Genomic DNA, 18,832 nt, shown 5'->3' with positions numbered 1-18,832 from the left:
TTCAAGTTATTTGGATAAATACCCAGTAGTGAGATAGCTGGATCACATGGTATTTCTATTTTTAATTTTTTGAGAAATCTCCATACTGTTTTCCATAGTGCCTGTGCCAGTTTGCCTTCCCACCAGCAGTGTATGAGCGTTCCCTTTTCTCCACATCCTCTCCACCGTTTGTTATTTTTGTCTTGGTGATTATAACCATTCTGATTGGTGCAAGGTGATATCTGATCATAGTTTTGATTTGCATTTCCCTAATAATTAGTGATGTTGAGCATCGTTTCATGTATCTATTGGCCATCTGTGTATCTTCTTTGGAAAAATGTCTGTTCATATCCTCTGCTCCCTTTGATTATTTTTGATTGGGTTGTTTGCTTTATTTTTGTTGATTTTTATGAGTTCTTTATATATTTTTGGAGATCAACCCCTTGTCTGATAAATGATTTGCAAATATTTTCTCCCAGTTGATGGGTTGTCTTTTCATTTTGTTCATGGTTTCTTTTATTTTGCTGAAGCTTTTTAGTATGTTGTAGTCCCATTTGTCCCAAGGCAAGGGAAACTTTTCCTTTTGTTTCCCTTGCCCTAGTAGACATGATATTCAAAAAGATGTTGCTAAGACCAATGTTGGAGTTTGCTACCTATATTTCCTTCTAGGAGTTTTATGGTTTCAGGTCTTACATTCAAAATTTTAATCCATTCAGTGCTAATTTTTGTGTATGGTGTAAGATAATGATCTACTTTCATTCTTTTGCATGTGCCTGTCCAGTTTTCCCAACATCATTTATTGAAGAGACTTTCCTTTCTCCATTGTATGTTCTTGGCTCCTTTCTCAAAGATTAGCTGTACATAGATGTGTGGTGTTATTTCTGGACTTTCAACTCTGATCCATTGATCTGTTTTAGTGCTAGTGCCATGCTGTTTTGATTACTATAGCTTTGTAGTATGTTTTTAAGTCAGGGATTGTGATGCCTCCAGCTTTGTTCTTTTTTCTCAGGATTGCTTTAGCTATTTGGGGTCTTTTGTTGTTCCATATAAATTTTTGGATTCTTTGTCCTATTTTTGTGAAGAATGTCATTGGGATTCTGATTGAAATTGCATTGAATCTGTTGATTGCTTTAGGTAGGATGGACATTCTAACTATGTTTATTCTTCCGTCCCATGAACATGGACTATCTTTCCATTTCTTTATATCTTCTTCAATTTCTTTAAATAATGTCTTACAGTTTTCAGTGTATAAGTCTTTCACCTTTTTGGTTAAGTTTATTCCTAAGTATTTTATTCTTTTTGTTGTGATTGTAAGTGGGATTGTATTCTTGATTTCTCTTTCTGTCAGTTCGTTGCTGGTGCATAGAAATGCAACTGATCTTTAAAATTGATTTTGCACTCTGCAACTTTTCTGTAGTTGTTGATTATTTCTAATAGGTTTCTGGTGGATTCTTTAGGGTTTTCTACATATAGAATCATGACATTTGGAAATAGAGAAAGTTTCACTTCTTCCTTTCCAATTTGGATTCCTTTTATTTCTTTTTCTTACCTAATTGCTCTGGCCAATACCTCTAGTACTATGTTGAATTGGAATGGCAAGAGTGGGCACCGTTGTCTTGTTCCTGTTCTCAGAGAGATGGCTTTCAGTTTTTCACCATTAAGTATGATGTTGGCATTGGCTTTGTCATATATGGCCTTTATTATGTTAAGGTACTTTCCTTTTATACCCATTTTATTGAGACTTTTTATCATAAATGGATTTGGATCTTGTCAAATGCTTTCTCTACATCTGTTGAGATGATCATGTGATTCTTAGTCCTCATTTTTTTACTGGGGTGAGTCACATTGATTGATTTGCAGATGTTGAACCATCCCTGCATCCCTGGAATAAATCCCACTTGATCATGGTGCATGATCCTTTTAATGTATTGCTGTATTTGGTTTGCCAATATTTCATTGAGGATTTTTGCATCCAAGTTTATCAGCGATATTGGCCTGTAGTTTTCCTTCTTTGTGTAGTCCTTGTCTGGTTTTGGTATCAGGGTAATATTGGCCTCATAGAAAGTCTTAGGGAGCATTCCATCATCTTAAATTTTGTGGGATAGTTTGAGAAGGATGGGTATTAAATCTTTGAAAGTTTGGTAAAATTCTGGTTATCTGGTCATCTGGTCCTGGACTTTTATTTGTTTTGGGGGGAGGTTTTTGATTACTGTTTCAATCTCTGTACTTGTGATTGGTCTGTTCAGATTCTCTATTTCTTCTTGATTCAGTTTTGGGAGGCTGTATGAGTCTAAGAATTCATCAATTTCTTCTAGGTTATTGAATTTGTGGGCAGAAGGTTTTTCATAGTATTCTCTTATAATCCTTTGTATTTCGGCAGTATCTGTTGTAATTTCTCCTCTTTCATTTCTAATTTTATTTATTTGAGCCTTCTCTCTTTTTTTCTTGGTGAATCTGGCTAAAGGTTTGTCAATTTTATTTATCATCTTAAAGAAACAGGTCTTAGTTTCATTAATCCTTTCTAGTGTTTTTTTAGTGTCTATTTCATTTATTTCTGCTCTGATTTTTATTATTTCCCTCCTTCTGCTGACTTTGGGCTTTGTTTGTTCTTCTTTTTCCAGCTCTATTAGGTGCATTTTAAGATTACTTATTTGAGATTTTTCTTGCTTGTTGATGTGGGCCTGTATTGCTATGAATTTCCCTCTTATGCTCACTTTTGCTACATGCCATAAGATTTGGTATGTTGTATTTTTACTTTCATTTGTCTCTAGGTATTTTTTAATTTCCCCTTTGATTTCTTCATTGATCTAATGGTTGTTCAATAGCATGTTGTTTAATGTCCACATATTTCTGAATTTCCCAGTTTTTTCTTGTGGTTGATTTCTAGCTTCATAGCATTGTGGACAGAAAAGATTGTTGGGATAATTTAAATCTTCTTAAATTTACTGACACTTGCCTTGTTTTCCAACATATGGTCTATCTTTGAGAATGATACATGTGCACTTGAGAAGAAAATATATTCTTCTGTTTTGGGATGAAATGTTCTGTATGTATCTGTTAAGTCCATCTGATCAAGTGTTTCATTTAAATCTATTATTTCCTTGTTGACTTTTTGTCCAGATGATCTGTCCATTGATATAAGCAGGGTGTTGAAGTCACCTACTGTTATTATGTTGCTGTTAACTTCTCCCTTTAGGTCTGTTAATAATTGCTTTATGTACTTTGCTGCCCCTGTGTTAGGTGCATATATATTAATAAGTGTTATGTCCTCTTGGTGGAATGTCCCTTTTATCATTAAATACTACCCCTCTTTGTCTCTCATTGTCTTTTTTGACTTGAAGTCTGCTTTGTCTGATAAAAGTATGGCAACACCTTCATTCTTTTGTTTGCCATTAGCTTGGAGTATTGTCTTCCATCCCTTCACTCTAAGCCTGTTTGTCTTTAAAACTGAGATGTGTTTCCTGGAGGCAGAATACTGTTGTGTCTTATTTTTTACTCATCCAGCCACTCTGTCTTTTGATTGGAGAATTCAATCTATTTACATTTAGAGTGATTATTGATATATATGAGGGCTTAATACTGCCATTTTACCTCTTGTTTTCTGGTTGTTCTATGTTTCCATTGTTTCTCTTCCTTTGTATTTCTGACTGCCATTTCATTTTGGTGGCTTTCTCAGGGGTTTTTCCTCAGTTTTCTCTCTTTTTGCGAACTGTAGCTTTGCTCTGATATTTTGTTTAGTGGTTACTGTGAGGATTGGGTGAAAGATGTTGGAGATGAGATAGTTCATTTTCTCATAGCCTCTTATCTCCATTAACCTAAGCAGGTTCCTTCTCTTTCCTTGCCCCTTCTGAGTAATTACTGTTATAAATTGTTCTGTTTTTAAAGTTGTGAGTTTGTGACTAAGTTGAACTGTTTATCATTACTTTTGATACTTTCTTTCCCTTTCTCTTTTAAGTTGTAATTGAGTCTTTGCCTCCTTATTCCAGTAGAGAGCTGAAGGTTTCTGATTATGTCTATTTATCTCCTAGCTCAGAACTTTGTAGACCTTTGCCTTTTTGTTGCCAGTGTGAGGGCATCTTTAATTATTTCATTCTAGGAGAGGTCTAGAGGCAATGAATTCCCTCAGATTTTGTTTATCTGGGAAAGCTTTTATTTCTCCATCATATCTGAAGGAAAGTTTTTTCCTCAATTGTTGCTGCAGTTTCCCATGGTGTTTGATGAACTAATCTTTCCTTGGGCATTTCTGGTATTCTTAGGTCATAGATTCCACCTGTGACCACTAGGGGTAATAGGAGCAGAGTTTCTGCCCCTACCCCATCTGCTGGAAGCTGTGGGGGTATTATGGGTGCTTGCCCCAGCCTGGGGTGTGTTCAGGTGCTTTAGTGGACTGTGTTTGGCTGGCAGGGCTTCCTTGCTGGACCAAGCTAGGGGCACTCCTTGGTGCTGCAGGGGCACTATGGGCTCCCCCTCCCTGCCAGGAAAGTGATCACCAGTGGGCTAAATGCTGCCAGTGCTTCTTTCCACAGCTGTCCATGACATGTTCCCTCTTTGGGGGCTCAGCAGCACTATGAGTGCTCACACGCGTGGGCTTGGGGTGTGTTTATCCCAGTGTGGAGATGTGCTGTGGTCTCTGCTTGAGGTCTGCAGGACTTCTGTGCTTGGCAGGTGGGTCTTCCTTGCTGGGATCTGAGCTAGAGCCATTCCTTGGCGCTGCAGGGGCAGTATGGGTTCCCCCGTCCCACCAGGAAGGTGATACTGAGTAGGCTGAAAGCTGCTGACACCTCTCCTCACACCCGCCCAGGACATGTTCCCTCTTTGGGGGCTCGGCAGCACTATGAGTACTCACACAGGCCAGAGGTGTGCTTGCCCCAATCTGTAGATCTACTGCAGTCTCTGTTTATAGTCCACAGGGCTGCTGTGCTTGGTGGGTGAGGCTTCCGTGCTGGAGCAAGCTAAGGCCACTCCTTGGTGGCACAGGGGCATGATGAGCTTCCCTTCCTCACCGGGAGGGCAATCATGAGTGTATGCTAAGGATTACCATAGCCTCCTCCTACAGTTGCCCTGGTGAATGTTCCCACTTTCAGGGCACTTGCACCAGGCTGGAAAGCATTTGTGTGCGTGCACAGGGCTACTAGAGGAGAGCAGGGCATGCTCACCTATCTCTACCACTTCCTGGGGAGCCAGTCCATCCATCCTCAGATGTATAGCTGCGTGTGTCTCTCAGGCATCCTCTTGTGCTGTATGGGCTTCCTCTGTTGGTCAGTGAATGTCCATTTAGTTGTAGTTCAAAAGGGAAGGACAAAGGGAACAGCTCACTCTGCCATGTTGCTGAGGTCACCCATACCTTCTAATTCTTACATATAAGTCACAAGTGAAAAAGTAAGGTTTGTCTTCCAACTGACTTCCAAGGGCAGAACCAAAACCCATGTATACTATTTTGTTATATGTTGCCTCTCAATTCAAAATTTCCAGCCATTATTATTATTTTTTTAGTGAGCCTTCAAGAGGCTTCCTGTATTGAAAATTTTTGTCTTTTGTTCTCCTCAAATGCCCTCATCATCACTCTTCATGTAACCAATTATACACACTCAAGTTGAAGCCACTGCCTGTTCATTCAGGGGTTGGAATGAAATTCACCAAATGAACTTACACTCAGATATGTTATTTTCTAGCCTCATGGACAGACCTTCTTGGAGTACCAGGTCTACTTCTAATTCTGTCCATTGCACACACTGGGATTTTGTTGGTATTTAAATATGTGTTGAGAGAATGCATGCATGAGTGAATTAAAGAGGAAAACATATTTTAAAAACCAAGCATTCTTTCTGTATGTAAAAATAGGATGTCAGAAAACTTAGGATAACAATAAATATGGAGTAACTCCTTTGATCCTACAGATTTCTTCATCTGGGTCAACACATAGGTATATCCTCAAACACAGGAGATGGTGCAAAGCTGTCCTCCTTCATCTGGGTGGAGATGAACCAGACGCAATGAGGGTTTCCGAGGGACCACACTCCCAACCCCAAACCCTTCCCTTTATTTTCAGTGCCCTTTTGCAAAATGGAACATTAAGAATCTTACTCAGGTTAATTCTGGTCCAATTATTATCTGTTAGCTTGCAATGAGTTCTTTTGTTCTTGTTAAGGTTAACTTTAGGCCATATTTCTTTAGGGAAAATTTCCCTTAAACAATAACAGATTCACAACTACTACCTATGTAATCAAACACTTTACCAACTATCACCCACTATATTTTTACAGATTGAATTGGTTCTTTCCTAGCATTTAGTTTTTATCAATAGCTGTTGTGTATTTATTTAATCCAAAGTATTTTACTACAAAGTATTTAATATTATCTCTATTAGCTTCCTTTCATTGGGTACACAAGGACTTATAAATCTTGCTGGACTTCTTAAGGGTATTTGCCTTGGAAACTGAGAAATGAAGAAAAGCAGGACGAATTCCCTTTTGTGTTGTCCTGTGGTAATCAGAAATATCCTGTCTTCCCATGAACATAGAATGATAGAACTGGAAAATATGTTACCATTATCTAATCTGACCTCTTTTACATTTCTATGGAAATATACTGAAGCCTAGATGTAACATGTGGCACTGTTGCTAAAACTCTGGTGTCCTCACACAATTTAGTGATCTCTTTCCCTATTTCACCAAAGGTAAACTCCAAATCAAAGAAAAGAATAACTGGGTGCATACTTCCATTGAAGAATAGGACAAGGTTTAAGAGTGATCCTAAATTGTATGATATATAGAAGAGAGCGAAAACATTTTTTCTTCCCTGTTTTTACAGAATCTTGTCATGTCTCCCAAGGAAATCTGTCCCTTCACTCATCATGCCATCCTTCAATCAGAGCATTTTCCACCCTGCAGTCTTCTTTCTTACTGGCATCCCTGGTTTGGAAATCTACCATGCCTGGATCTCCATCCCGTTCTGTTGTCTCTATGCCATTGCCATCTCTGGGAATGGCATGATCCTGCTTGTCATCATCACTGAGTCCAGCCTCCATGAACCCATGTACTATTTCCTCTCCATGCTATCCTTCACGGACCTAGGGCTGTGCCTTTCCACATTGGCCACCATGCTGGGCATTTTCTGGTTCAATGCTCGAGAAATCAGCTTTGATGCCTGCATTGGCCAAATGTTCTTTATCCATGGATTCACACTCATGGAGTCCTCAGTACTCCTGGCAATGGCCTTTGACCGCTTCATTGCCATCTGTAACCCACTGAGATATGCCACAATATTAACCAATTCAAGGATCATCAAAGTGGGCTTTGCAATTATTATTAGGGTGACAATAGCTGTTGTGCCTTTACTCCTGCTCCTTAAGCACCTGTCCTTCTGCCATAGTCATGTTCTGCACCATTCATATTGTTTCCATCCTGATGTGATGAAGCTTTCATGCACAGACACCAAGATCAACAGTGCATTTGGCCTGACCATTGTCATCTCTACTGCTGGCTTGGACTCTATCTTGATCCTCCTCTCCTATGTTCTGATCATCCACTCTGTGCTCAGCATTGCCTCCCCCGAGGAGCGTAAGAAGGCCTTTGGTACCTGTGTCTCACATGTAAGTGCCGTTGCCATCTTCTACATTCCCATGATCAGCTTGTCACTGGTGCATAGATTTGGGAAGCATGCCCCTCCCCTTGTACACACTCTCATTGCCAACGTTTATCTGCTCATCCCTCCTGTAATGAATCCCATTATCTACAGTGTGAAGACCAAGCAAATTCGCAAGGCTATGCTCAAAGTATTTCTTTCCAAGCTAACTTAGGAAATTTTCAGGGTACCATTTCTTTACCAAGACTTCTCTGACTCATATTTGATCAATCATCAGTGTGAGTTATATCTATTCCTGGAAAAAGCATCTTTATGCACGCTTTGACCCTATTCTGGTCATCCAGTAACTTACAATTTACACACTTCTAGACTGTTATTCTCTGAGAGCAGGAATTGTGACTTGTGTGCTTCTGGAGCTTCCACAAATACTGCGCCTGGCACATAACAGGACCATGGTTAAAATGCGTCTACAGGCATGGGCCAACAAAGTCATATTTTGGGGTCTAGAGTATGCCTCACCACCTCTAGAGTATGTAGCTGCCCAAAGTATGTCTGATATAATTTAGATCAGTAGGAAAGTGTAGGTTTCTGTAATTCTTACAGTTTATTGATAATGATTATTATTATCCAAAATAGATTATTCATGGCTGAGGAACATGAATGAGCACAGTAAACAAGAAGAAATGTGAATCAAAAGGGTACTTTTCTAAATCTAAATGAGTCTTTCAGGTCAGTTTGGTAAATGCATTAATATTTTAATTATGCAATATATAGTGATTCATCTTCTATATATGTGTCTAAAGGGGGATAATGGGCAAAATTGCAAAGTTGTATTGCGATGTTCAAAACATCATTATACATTGCAATGAAAATCTGGACACTGCTTAAACAATTAGTTTAGGACATTGGTTAAATAAAATATGAACTATCATGCAACAAGCTAAAACTGATATAGATATAAGTGATACATTGTTAAGAGAACAGATTAATTAGCATACTGGGTACTTATCATTGTTTGTGCATATATTTCATGTGAATATATACATACATGTGCAAACAAACATTAAAAGAGTATGGCCCACCACAGTCTAGCAGTCTAGGGGAAAATGGAGACTGCAGTTTGAGCTCACAGGTACCATAACTCTGTACGCTACTCAGTACAGAACAAGTGGATGGAAAAATTCAGCTATCATCTCCCCTCTGGGGAGTGAAATTGTGCAGCTTTGCAGACAGCACACCAACTTCTTCAAGAGGGCTCCAAGAGGACTGATCTCTCTCTCTTGCCAGTCTTGGAGCTTGGATGTGTTGTCCACAGCCTGGCAGCCTGAGAGAGAATGAAGACAGCAGCTTGGGCTTGCAAACACCATAGTTCCCCATCCTGCTCAACACAAAATTAGTGGATAAAAAGGCCCACCTCTCAGCTTCCTTCTGGGTTGGGAAAGAGTAAAGCTATATTTACAATTACCCAACTGTTCTGAGGGGGACTCCTGGAGGACAGACCTCTTTCCTGTCAGTCTTAGAGCTTGGATGGGTTCACTACAGTCTACTAGCTTGGAAGAGAAAGAAGTCAGCAGGTTGGGCTAGCAGATTCCTTAGCTCACCCTGCTGGTTCACCACAGAGTGACCTGAAAGAAACTCCAGCTACCTGCTTTTCCCTGGGGAAGGAAAGAGTTGATAGAGGCCCCCAGAATCTCTCCCTGGGCTCATTGGTAGAGGTTGTCTTCTCTACAAGCCCGTATGTAAAGTCTGAGAGAGGGGTCTGCTTTATCTAATGTGCAAACATTCACACAGACAGTCAAGGAGAAAGAAAAATCAGCCAAAGATCTTCCAAACAAAGGAGCGAGATAAGTCTTTGGAAACGGACCTTAATGAAATGGAGCTATATGCTTTACCCGACAGAGAATTAAAAATGCCTGTCATACAGATGCTCATCGAGCTCAAGAGAACAATGCATGCATACAATGAGTATTTCAACAAAGAGATAGAAAATATAAAAACACCAAACAGATATATAGACAAATAAAGAATACCGTATTAGTGTAATGGTAGTGGGTAAATCATTTTTAATTCAAACATATAAGTTAAGGGAGAAAAGCATTAAAAATAACTATAACCACAAATATGCTTAAACATACACAATACGTACAGATGTAAATTATGGCAACGACATAAAGTATATGGAGGGGGAGGATTTAAAATGTAACGTTTTTGTATGCAATTGAACTTAAGTTATTATCAAATTAGACTGTTATAAGATGGTTTATGTAAGCCCTATTCAAAAATACCTATAGAACTTACACAAAGAAAAACAGAAAGAAATCAAAGCATATCAGTACAAAAATCAACAAAATACAAAGAAGACAGTGAGGAGACAGCAAAGGAATTAGAAGATGAACAGAAAATAACTAACAAAATGGCAATAGTAATTCTTCCGTATGAATAATCACTTTAACTGTAAATGGATTATATTTCCCAAACAAAAGGAAAGAGTGGCTGAATGGATAAAAAAATATGATCCATCTATATGCTGCCTATAAGAAACTCACTTTAGACTTAAGGACACACATATGCTAAAAGTGAAAAGATGTAAAAAGTTATTCTATGCAAACGGTAACCAAAAGAGAACTGTGGGTGTTATCCTTATATCAGACAAAACAGACTTCAAGTCAAAAATGTCCCTAAGAAACAAAGAAGGACATTACAAAATGATAAAAGGATCAATCCACCAAAAAGATATAATAATTATAAATGTATATGTAGCCAACATCAGAGCACCTAAATATATAAAGCAAACATTGAGAAACTGAAGGGAGAAATAGATAGTAATACAATAAAAATAGGACGCTTCAATACTCCACTTTCAATACTGGATTCAACTACCAGAGGATCAACAAGACAACAGAGAGCTTGAACAACAGTATAGACCAAATGGACCTAACAGACACATACAGAGCATTCCAACCAACAACAGCTAAATACACATTCTTTTCAAGTGCACCTATATCTTTCTACAGGATAGATCACACATTAGGTCTCAAAATAAGTCTTAACAAATTTGAGAATATTGAAGTTAGACTGAATATCTTTTCTGACCACAATGGAATAAACTAGAAATTAATAGCAGAAGGGAAGCTGAAAACTTCACAAAAATGTGGAAATTAAACAACACAGTCTTGAGCAACCATTGGGTCAAAGATGAAATAAAAGAAATTAGAAAATACCTTGAGACAAATAAAAACAAAAGTCTAATATATCAGAAATGGAAGAAGAGACATCACAACTAATGTTGCAGAAATAAAAAGCATCATAAGAGAATACTGTGAACAATTGTATGCCAACAAACTGCATGACCTAAAAGAAATGATAAATTCCAAGAAACATACAACCTACTGAAAGTAAATCTGAAGAAATAGGAAGCCTGTACAGACATATAACTAGCATGGAGATTAAAACAGTAATCAAAAACCTTCCAACAAAGAAACTTTCAGGACCAGACGGCTGCACTGGTGAATTTTACCAGACATTTAAAGAAGAATTAATGCCAGTCGATCTCAAACTCTTCAAAAAGATTAAAGAGAAGCGACTACTTCTAAGCTCATTTTATGAGGTCAGCATTACCCTGATACTAAAGCCAGAGAGAACCACAGGAAAAGAAAACTATGGGCAGATATCTCTAATGAATATAGATGCAACAATCCTCAAAAAAATAGTAGCAAACCAATTTCAACAGCCCTTTAAAACTATCATGGGATTTGATCCCTGGGGAGCAAGGATGTGGGATCTTGCCATGGCATGGCTTGATGAGTAGTGCTAGGTCTGCGCCTGGGATCTGAACCTGCGAACTTCATGCCACTGAGGTAGAGTGTGCAAACTTAACCAGTACGCCACCAGACTGACCCCAGGAATAGTTTTGAAAGAGGAGAATTTTGAGAATGGGGCAACCATATTTTTGGGGTGTGTTTTAAAATAAATATATTACAGAATGTTCTTATGAAAGGTACAACTCTGACATACTGCAATAAGAAATGACTCATGAAGTGTCAATTACATATAATTTTGCATACTACAGTCATATGTACACCAATAAGATCCATTTTAAAGTCTATTCTTTTTTCTTGTTTGTAAATTGATACCATTCACAGAAAATTACATAAGTAAGAAATTTTTTTTAATCTTACAAGCTATACTTTTTGCTGCTTTTTACTAGCTGTGTTGCACTGTGAATTCTACACCATCCAAAATGGAGGTTGTTTTGTGCCAGTCTCAACTTATCAATAACCCAAATTGTGGATGGACTGGCCCTTGTGGTTCTTACTACAACTGCAAGGTGCTCTTCAGCAATAACCATCAAGAACTTAGAAAGAGACAGGGTTTATTACTTACAAGTCCTGGAAAGAACATGGCACACCTGGGGTCACACAGGGAGGTCAAGGGTAGAGAAAAATCATAGGCCTGGGGTTCCGCTTTTATTGGGGTTAAGGGTGGGGGCCTGGGTTTTCATGGGTTCACTCTTTATTGGTGAATTTAAACATAGGAGCAGGGATTAAAGCACAGGAAGAAAACAACCAAAAAAGTGGCTAAATAGTCAGTTATCTAAATCAACCAGATCCCTAAAATAAAGGAAACATGAGGTAGGGAGCAGCCTGGCTCTTTATCTAGTCTTTTGGCTGGTGATGTGGGTTTTTTTTTTCTGAGATAACTTACATCTTCTGAATTGGATGTCTCTTTGAAGTAGATGCCTTGGCAATCATAGCTTACATCAGTTATTTGCATTACAGAAAAGGAAAAATAACTGTCAGGGATTATACTACAGAGGTCTATACATTTTCGCAAATGTTGCTTTTTTTAATTAGACCTTGAAAAACAATGCTTGTTCAAGACTGTCTCAGACAAGGCTGAAAACAAGTCTGGTTAATCAGATGTAGAATTTGGAAGAGTAAGTAATGGGTTTTCTGCCAAGACCTTATAGCACATTGAGATTCTGTTTGAGAATGTTTCTGAAACTGATATTTCTGTAGAACTGATATATTGTGGCTTAGAGGGAAAATTTGATATTTTTACCACTCAGGTTGATATTGACACTGAATAGAGAACAGCAATATACTATGGAGCCTTGAATAAGGCGCCCAACTTCCTCAGTTGCTTCATGAGAAGCTGCAGAATGTGTTTTTCTAGCCAAAGAGAAAGATTAAATTCCATGCTGAGCAATTTCTATTCTGTTATTTAGATTCAAACGCCTTAGAATCACAGTACTTCCATGAGATGGATCCCGCCTCCCTGTTTGGCTTCATGACTTGCCACTTACCCTCCCAAGTGCACTCAGGACTCCAGGTGTGCTGAGTATGTCATTAGTCACCTCTGTTCTTTCTACGCTCTATGCTCCCTTGTCTTCTGACTGACCTGGTGCTGACGTTCCTGCAGCTTAAATATGTGCTCTTCTATGCTCTCATCGTAAATGCGTCCTGTTGCAATCACTGAGTTTTACGTCTATTTATTTGCTGAGTTTTGAGCATTTGAAGGAAAGTGACTCTGTTCTATTCTCCATATTACCAGTGCAAATCTCTGGAATGTGATAGTCTTAAAGTGTTTTATGAAAGAATTAATGAAGCGTTTTTTTTTTTGACAGAAGCCAAGAGGTTTCTAAAAAAAACAAAAAATTCATCCAAATGATGTTGGAGGAAGATATATTTATCAGCTAGATGTGGGGGTAGTGAGTGAGCTCGTGCATAAAGCAGATGTTTTTGTCTGGAATTTTATATTCACAAATTTACTTTAACAAAACTTAATCAAGACATAAAATCAAAGAACCATAACACTAGTCCCCGTACAAGTAAGTGTAATGAGGTAGAAGGGGAAGGAAGCCATGAGGTGGAATGAACCCTTGGGGAGCTTCACACTCTGGGGGCCACAAAAAAAGTCCACCAGGAGTTTTCTGATAAGAGATTTCAGGTAGCCTGAGTCATGGCTCCTTATATATGCTACCTACGCCTGAGTAGAAAACCTCCCCAGTTCTTCAGTCCCTTCCTGGCAAACAGGGCAGGAAAGAGTACATCTCTATCCTTTGTAAGTAAAACTACTACATTCAGGGAACACACCAGCTTTACACATAGTTTCCTTCAAGAATGAGGAAGATTTTATTAACTGCAAAGTGCTCTCGTGGGTGCCTAAGGAAAACAAAGAAAATATTTTTCCTGAAATCTGTATCTCTAGGGACATTTTATTATAACTTATGGGGTTCAGTTGATCTATGGGCCATATGTCTTGCTGCTTGGAGCAGGCTGTTAGTATGCCCATGCAATTGGTTAGATACAGGTTTTGGGTTGTGCTACATTTCAAAACTCTTGGCCAAGATCAGCTGGCATACTGCCATCACCCGCCACCAACATCATCCTCATTCTCCTCCTCATTTACCATTATTAAATGCTTCCCATGTTCTAGTCAGCATATTAGATGCTTTACAAATGGTATATCATTTAATCTGTACAAATTAATTCTATTGGTGAGCTCCAATTTCACAGAAGTGATATCTGATGTAAAGTTATTATCCGGAGAGCACCAGCTAGTTGGTGACAGATCCAAGATTTGAAGCTAGGTTTGCCTGACCCTACAATGATATTGCTCACTTTCTATAATCAGAGGAGATAACTCAAGATAGCCCTGCACAGAACCTGAAGCAAGCTCTTAGAGTAAGGTTGGAGTATTATCTTATAAGAAGAAGACAACTATTGTGAACATACGGGGCAGGGGGCACATAATGTTTAGTCTACAATACAAGGACAGAGTCTGCCCTCAGAAAACAACAACAAAAAACCCCCAGACTATAACATGCACACCACACACATACACAGGCACAAACACATACAGACATAACTCAGTTTGTGGGAATGAGGGAGAGCTCAGTAAGATAATTCCAATAGTCACATGTATAATTTCAGAAAACACAGTTTGACTTAAGTAGGCAAAACAGGAATGCACTGAGGTTCTGATATATTTCCAGAATCCTTGGTTTACAACTCTTGGATTTAATGTATATCAAGTCTATATCATTGTCCCACACTGTACAGAAAGAATGCAAGTTATTTGGAATATAATGATGAAAAGTAATGATCCCCCTTCCACTAGCTTATTTTGGTTAGAGAGGAATATTTTCAAATAATTTATGATTACACAATAAAATGATCACTATTCTAATGTTAAAGTAAAAAAAAGATGTGACTCCAGAAGAAGAAATGATTTCTTTGGACTTCATGTGGAGAAGGTAATGTCACAAAATGTTTCCTAAAGTAAATAAGTTAATGTTGAATTTATAAATAGATTACGGGGGAAATGATGAGTCTAAACAATGTAGGCTCATTCAAGAAGAGTGGGAAGTACATGAATTAAGGAAAGTACAATGATGTGAAAGAAGGTGTTGTATTTGGTGGTTTGGTGAAGTAGGAAAAGCACAAGTTGACGGCATGAAAAGGTTCCTGGGGCAGGGAAGAGGATAGACAGCAGTAAAGGCAGATGTTGGTCAGATTGGGAAGATCCTTGACGGCTGTAATAGAGAAAAAGAGTTTGACTTCATGCAGAAGGTAATGAAGAGCTCTGTGTGAAGAGTGATGTGGAGATGTATTTTTGGGACATCAGGCTGGTATCAATATGATGATAATTCGGCAAAACTTGAAACACAGGGCAGGGAAACTACTTATGAGAATATTGCTGTAGCTCCTTTAAAAACTAATGAGAGTGTTATGTAAAATAGAAGTAATGGAAATGGAGGATGAGGATGGTCAAACAAAGGCCATTTCAGAAGCTGAACCTGTATAAGTTTGGATATTGGATGGCCTAGAGAGTTGTGGTAGGCAGAATTCTAAAAAGTCCCTCAAGACTCCTGCCTTCTGTGTACTTGTCTACTCTAAAACCCAGCTCTCAAGTGTGAGTGAACCTATGAATGTGAGGAATATCACTCCTGTTATTAAGTTGCATTATATGGCAAAGGGAGTTTGCAGATGTAACAAAGATCGCTGATTCCTTGACTTTGAGTTAATCAAAAGGGAGATTATGCGGGGCGGGCCAGACCTAATCATGGGAGTCTTTAAAAGAGACAAGATGCAGCAGAGTTTCTCCTGCTGGATTAGAAGAGACAATTCATGTTGTAAGAGGTCCACATGGCTGGGACTGAGGATAATCTCTAGGAGCTAAGAGCAACCCCTGGCAACACAACCAGCAAGAAAATGGAGACCTCAATCCTACACCACAAGGAACTCAATTCTGCCAACAACCTGAGTCTGGAAGAGGATCCTGAGCTCCAGATGGGAACACAATCCTGGCTGAAACCTCAATTTTATACTTGTGAGCTCCTGAACAGACATCCTACTTATGCTGTGCTCAGACATCTGACTTACTGAAATGTGAAATAATGGATGTGTCTTGTTTTAAAGAATAAACTTGTGGTAGTTTTTATGCAGAAATAGACAAATAATGCAACAGATGATGTATCTGTCCAAAAATAAGGCAAATTTCAACTATGGATGTGAACCATTAACAAGGAAAATGAGGATAGACAAATATTCAATAAGTTGTTGGTTAAGGGAAGGAGACACATACAAAATGGAGGCAGGGTTAATAAGAAGGAAGTTGGAATGTTTATATACTTTAGTTATGAAAGGAAATAGAAACTTAAAAAAAAGAAAGAAAGAAGGAAAAATTTGGGGGTTTATTTCTTAAAGCAGAAAGAAATCTATGTATTCATTCTTTGCTCAGTGTTTAGAAAACATCCACATTCCTTATCCTTTTAAAGGTGGAGTGATAATTCCATGTTGCATCCCTGTCACCTTTAAACACTACTGTTAGCACTTCATAGCTCACACTTTAGTGGCATTTCTAAAATACCTGAAATGACATGCCTTGGACGTGCCTAGAATATCTTCTTAGTGATTTTTATCTACCATCCCCTGCACAAGTCATCTTCATGTTCTCATGGAGGCCTTTCTTGACACTTTCCCCACTCTACTTTCTAATAAATACAGCCTCTGTATTTTAAAAACAAACCCGTTATTGTATACATCACACTGCATTTTTTGTTTGTTTACAGGATTGCTTTCCTAACTATCCTATGCTTTCCTAAATATCCTCAAAGGTCTGCGTCATAGCTAATTTGATTCTGTATCCCTATAGTCTGGATTACAGAGTGCACTCAATAATTTAACGTTAAACTAAAGTAATATCCAAAATTGAAGGAGAGGCTGAGGTTGTCTTTGGAAAGATGCAAAAGTTCTTCTTTTTATCAATCAGGAAAGAATGAAGAAATGTTGAGAAAATTATAGCTGTGGAGGGAGGAAGAAGTGACCACATGAAAAGTTATTAACCAGTGGACATTGCCCAAGATGCATTTAGATAATATTTTCATCTTTTCTTTTAGCTCTGAGATAACAAGTCATGTGGATAAGTAGGGATGGCTGTGCAAATAGAAGTGGGAAAGGAAAGGAGAAAAATGATTGTATAATATTTAACTTTAACTGTTTGAAGTGATAATAGCTATTATTTAGTGAACTTTTACCACAGTGAGGTACTCTGCAGAGCTTTTCACAGATAATAACTAAATTAATCCTCATAGTAATCCCATGGGGTGTATATATTATTATTTCTTTAGACCTAGGAAAATCCAGGCACACTCAGTTTAGTAAGTTGTCATATGGTAACTTAGTTGGTAAATGCATTAGCCTATGCTTGAACCCAATCAAGGTTTAGAATATTTGATCCTAAAACATTGACTTGGCATGAAGGATAAAAATTCATAATATCAAACTGTCCATAATACTCACATTGTAGGTCCTACATACTCAAATAGTTTCATTTGTAATTTGTTAATTTCTCATATTTGAAGAGATGATTGCTTTTTGGGCCTCCAGAAGCTAATTTAATTTATTTTCTGTTTTAGAATCACTACATATACCATTTCCTATTTGTCTAACAATTCATACCACTTTTTGAACACATTTCAATAAATATTTATTAACTGTCTACCATAGGAAGTCCACCAGGACTGAAACCCCAGCCATATCACTCAACAGCCATGTGAAGTTAAATAGATTGACTGTTCCATTAGCTTGTATACTAATTTTGTATTCCTGTAATTGTTCATTTCCTATTTTCAGCTCCTTTGTTTGGGGTGGTCTTAGTTTTATTTTTTTAACCAATCTATATTGATATAAATATCAAACTTTACAAATTTTTACCTGGGTGAAATGATTATTTTCATGTTGAACTCAAAATAAATAAAGCCATTTTATCATGGAAGGACACCCCGCTTAAGATTCTGCAGTTTGAGTTCAACATGTCAACTTTCCAGAATACCACATCCTCTTCCATCATTTTCCTGCTAACTGGTGTTCCTGGACTGGAAGCCTTCCACACCTGGATCTCCATTCTCTTCTGCTGTCTCTACATAACTGCCCTCTCAGGAAACAGCCTGATTCTCTTTGCCATTGTCACTCAGCCCAGCCTCCACGAACCCGTGTATTATTTCCTCTCCATGCTGTCTACCACTGACCTTGGCCTGTCCATATCCACTCTGGTCACCGTGTTGGGTATACTCTGGTTCAACGCCAGGGAGATCAGCTTTAACGCCTGCTTGTCACAGATGTTTTTCATTCAACTTTTCATTGTCATGGAATCCTCAGTGCTGTTGGCTATGGCCTTTGACCGTTTTGTGGCCATTTCTAACCCTCTTAGATATGCCTCTATCTTAACTGATCTTAAAATAGCACAGATTGGAGTAGCAATCATCACCAGAGGGACATTAGTACAAATACCTATACAAGTGCTTCTAAAGCGTCTATCATTCTGCCACAGCCATGTGCTTCATCACTCCTATTGTTTCCACCCCGATGTGATGAAGCTGTCATGCACAGACACCAGGATCAATAGTGCATTTGGGTTGACAGCCCTGATTACCACTGCTGGGGTGGACTCCATCTTCATTCTCCTTTCTTACTGTTTGATTATTAAGACTGTCCTCAGCATTGCATCCCCAGAAGAGAGGAAGAAAGCCTTCAGCACATGTATCTCCCATATTGGGGCTGTTGCTATTTTCTATATTCCATTGATCAGTCTGTCGTTTGTTCACAGATTTGGGCAACGGGCCCCACCTTATGTACATACCCTGATTGCCAATGCCTACCTGCTCCTCCCCCCTGTGATGAACCCCATCATCTACAGCGTGAAGACCAAACAGATACGCAGGGCTGTGCTGAAAGTTCTCCATCCCGGTGCAACAAAGAACTAG

At 38.5% G+C, this 18,832-nt stretch overlaps 2 protein-coding genes across 2 annotated transcripts; both read left to right on the top strand.

Annotated features, from left to right (window-relative positions):
* The first annotated feature begins 6,832 nt into the window (after nucleotides 1-6,832).
* LOC124225378 (olfactory receptor 51F2-like) lies at nucleotides 6,833-7,777 on the top strand. Its single transcript, XM_046638018.1, has one exon. The coding sequence runs from the start codon at nucleotides 6,833-6,835 to the stop codon at nucleotides 7,775-7,777; it is 945 nt and encodes a 314-aa protein (XP_046493974.1).
* Nucleotides 7,778-17,881: 10,104 nt separating this feature from the next.
* LOC124225359 (olfactory receptor 51F2-like) lies at nucleotides 17,882-18,832 on the top strand. Its single transcript, XM_046637981.1, has one exon. It carries the CDS (start codon nucleotides 17,882-17,884, stop codon nucleotides 18,830-18,832), a length of 951 nt encoding a protein of 316 aa, XP_046493937.1.

Source organism: Equus quagga, chromosome 14 (assembly GCF_021613505.1).
Source record: "Equus quagga isolate Etosha38 chromosome 14, UCLA_HA_Equagga_1.0, whole genome shotgun sequence".
Classification (NCBI taxonomy): domain Eukaryota; kingdom Metazoa; phylum Chordata; class Mammalia; order Perissodactyla; family Equidae; genus Equus; species Equus quagga.
Note: the sequence above shows the minus strand (reverse complement) of the source record. Positions and strands in the feature narration are given on the sequence as shown.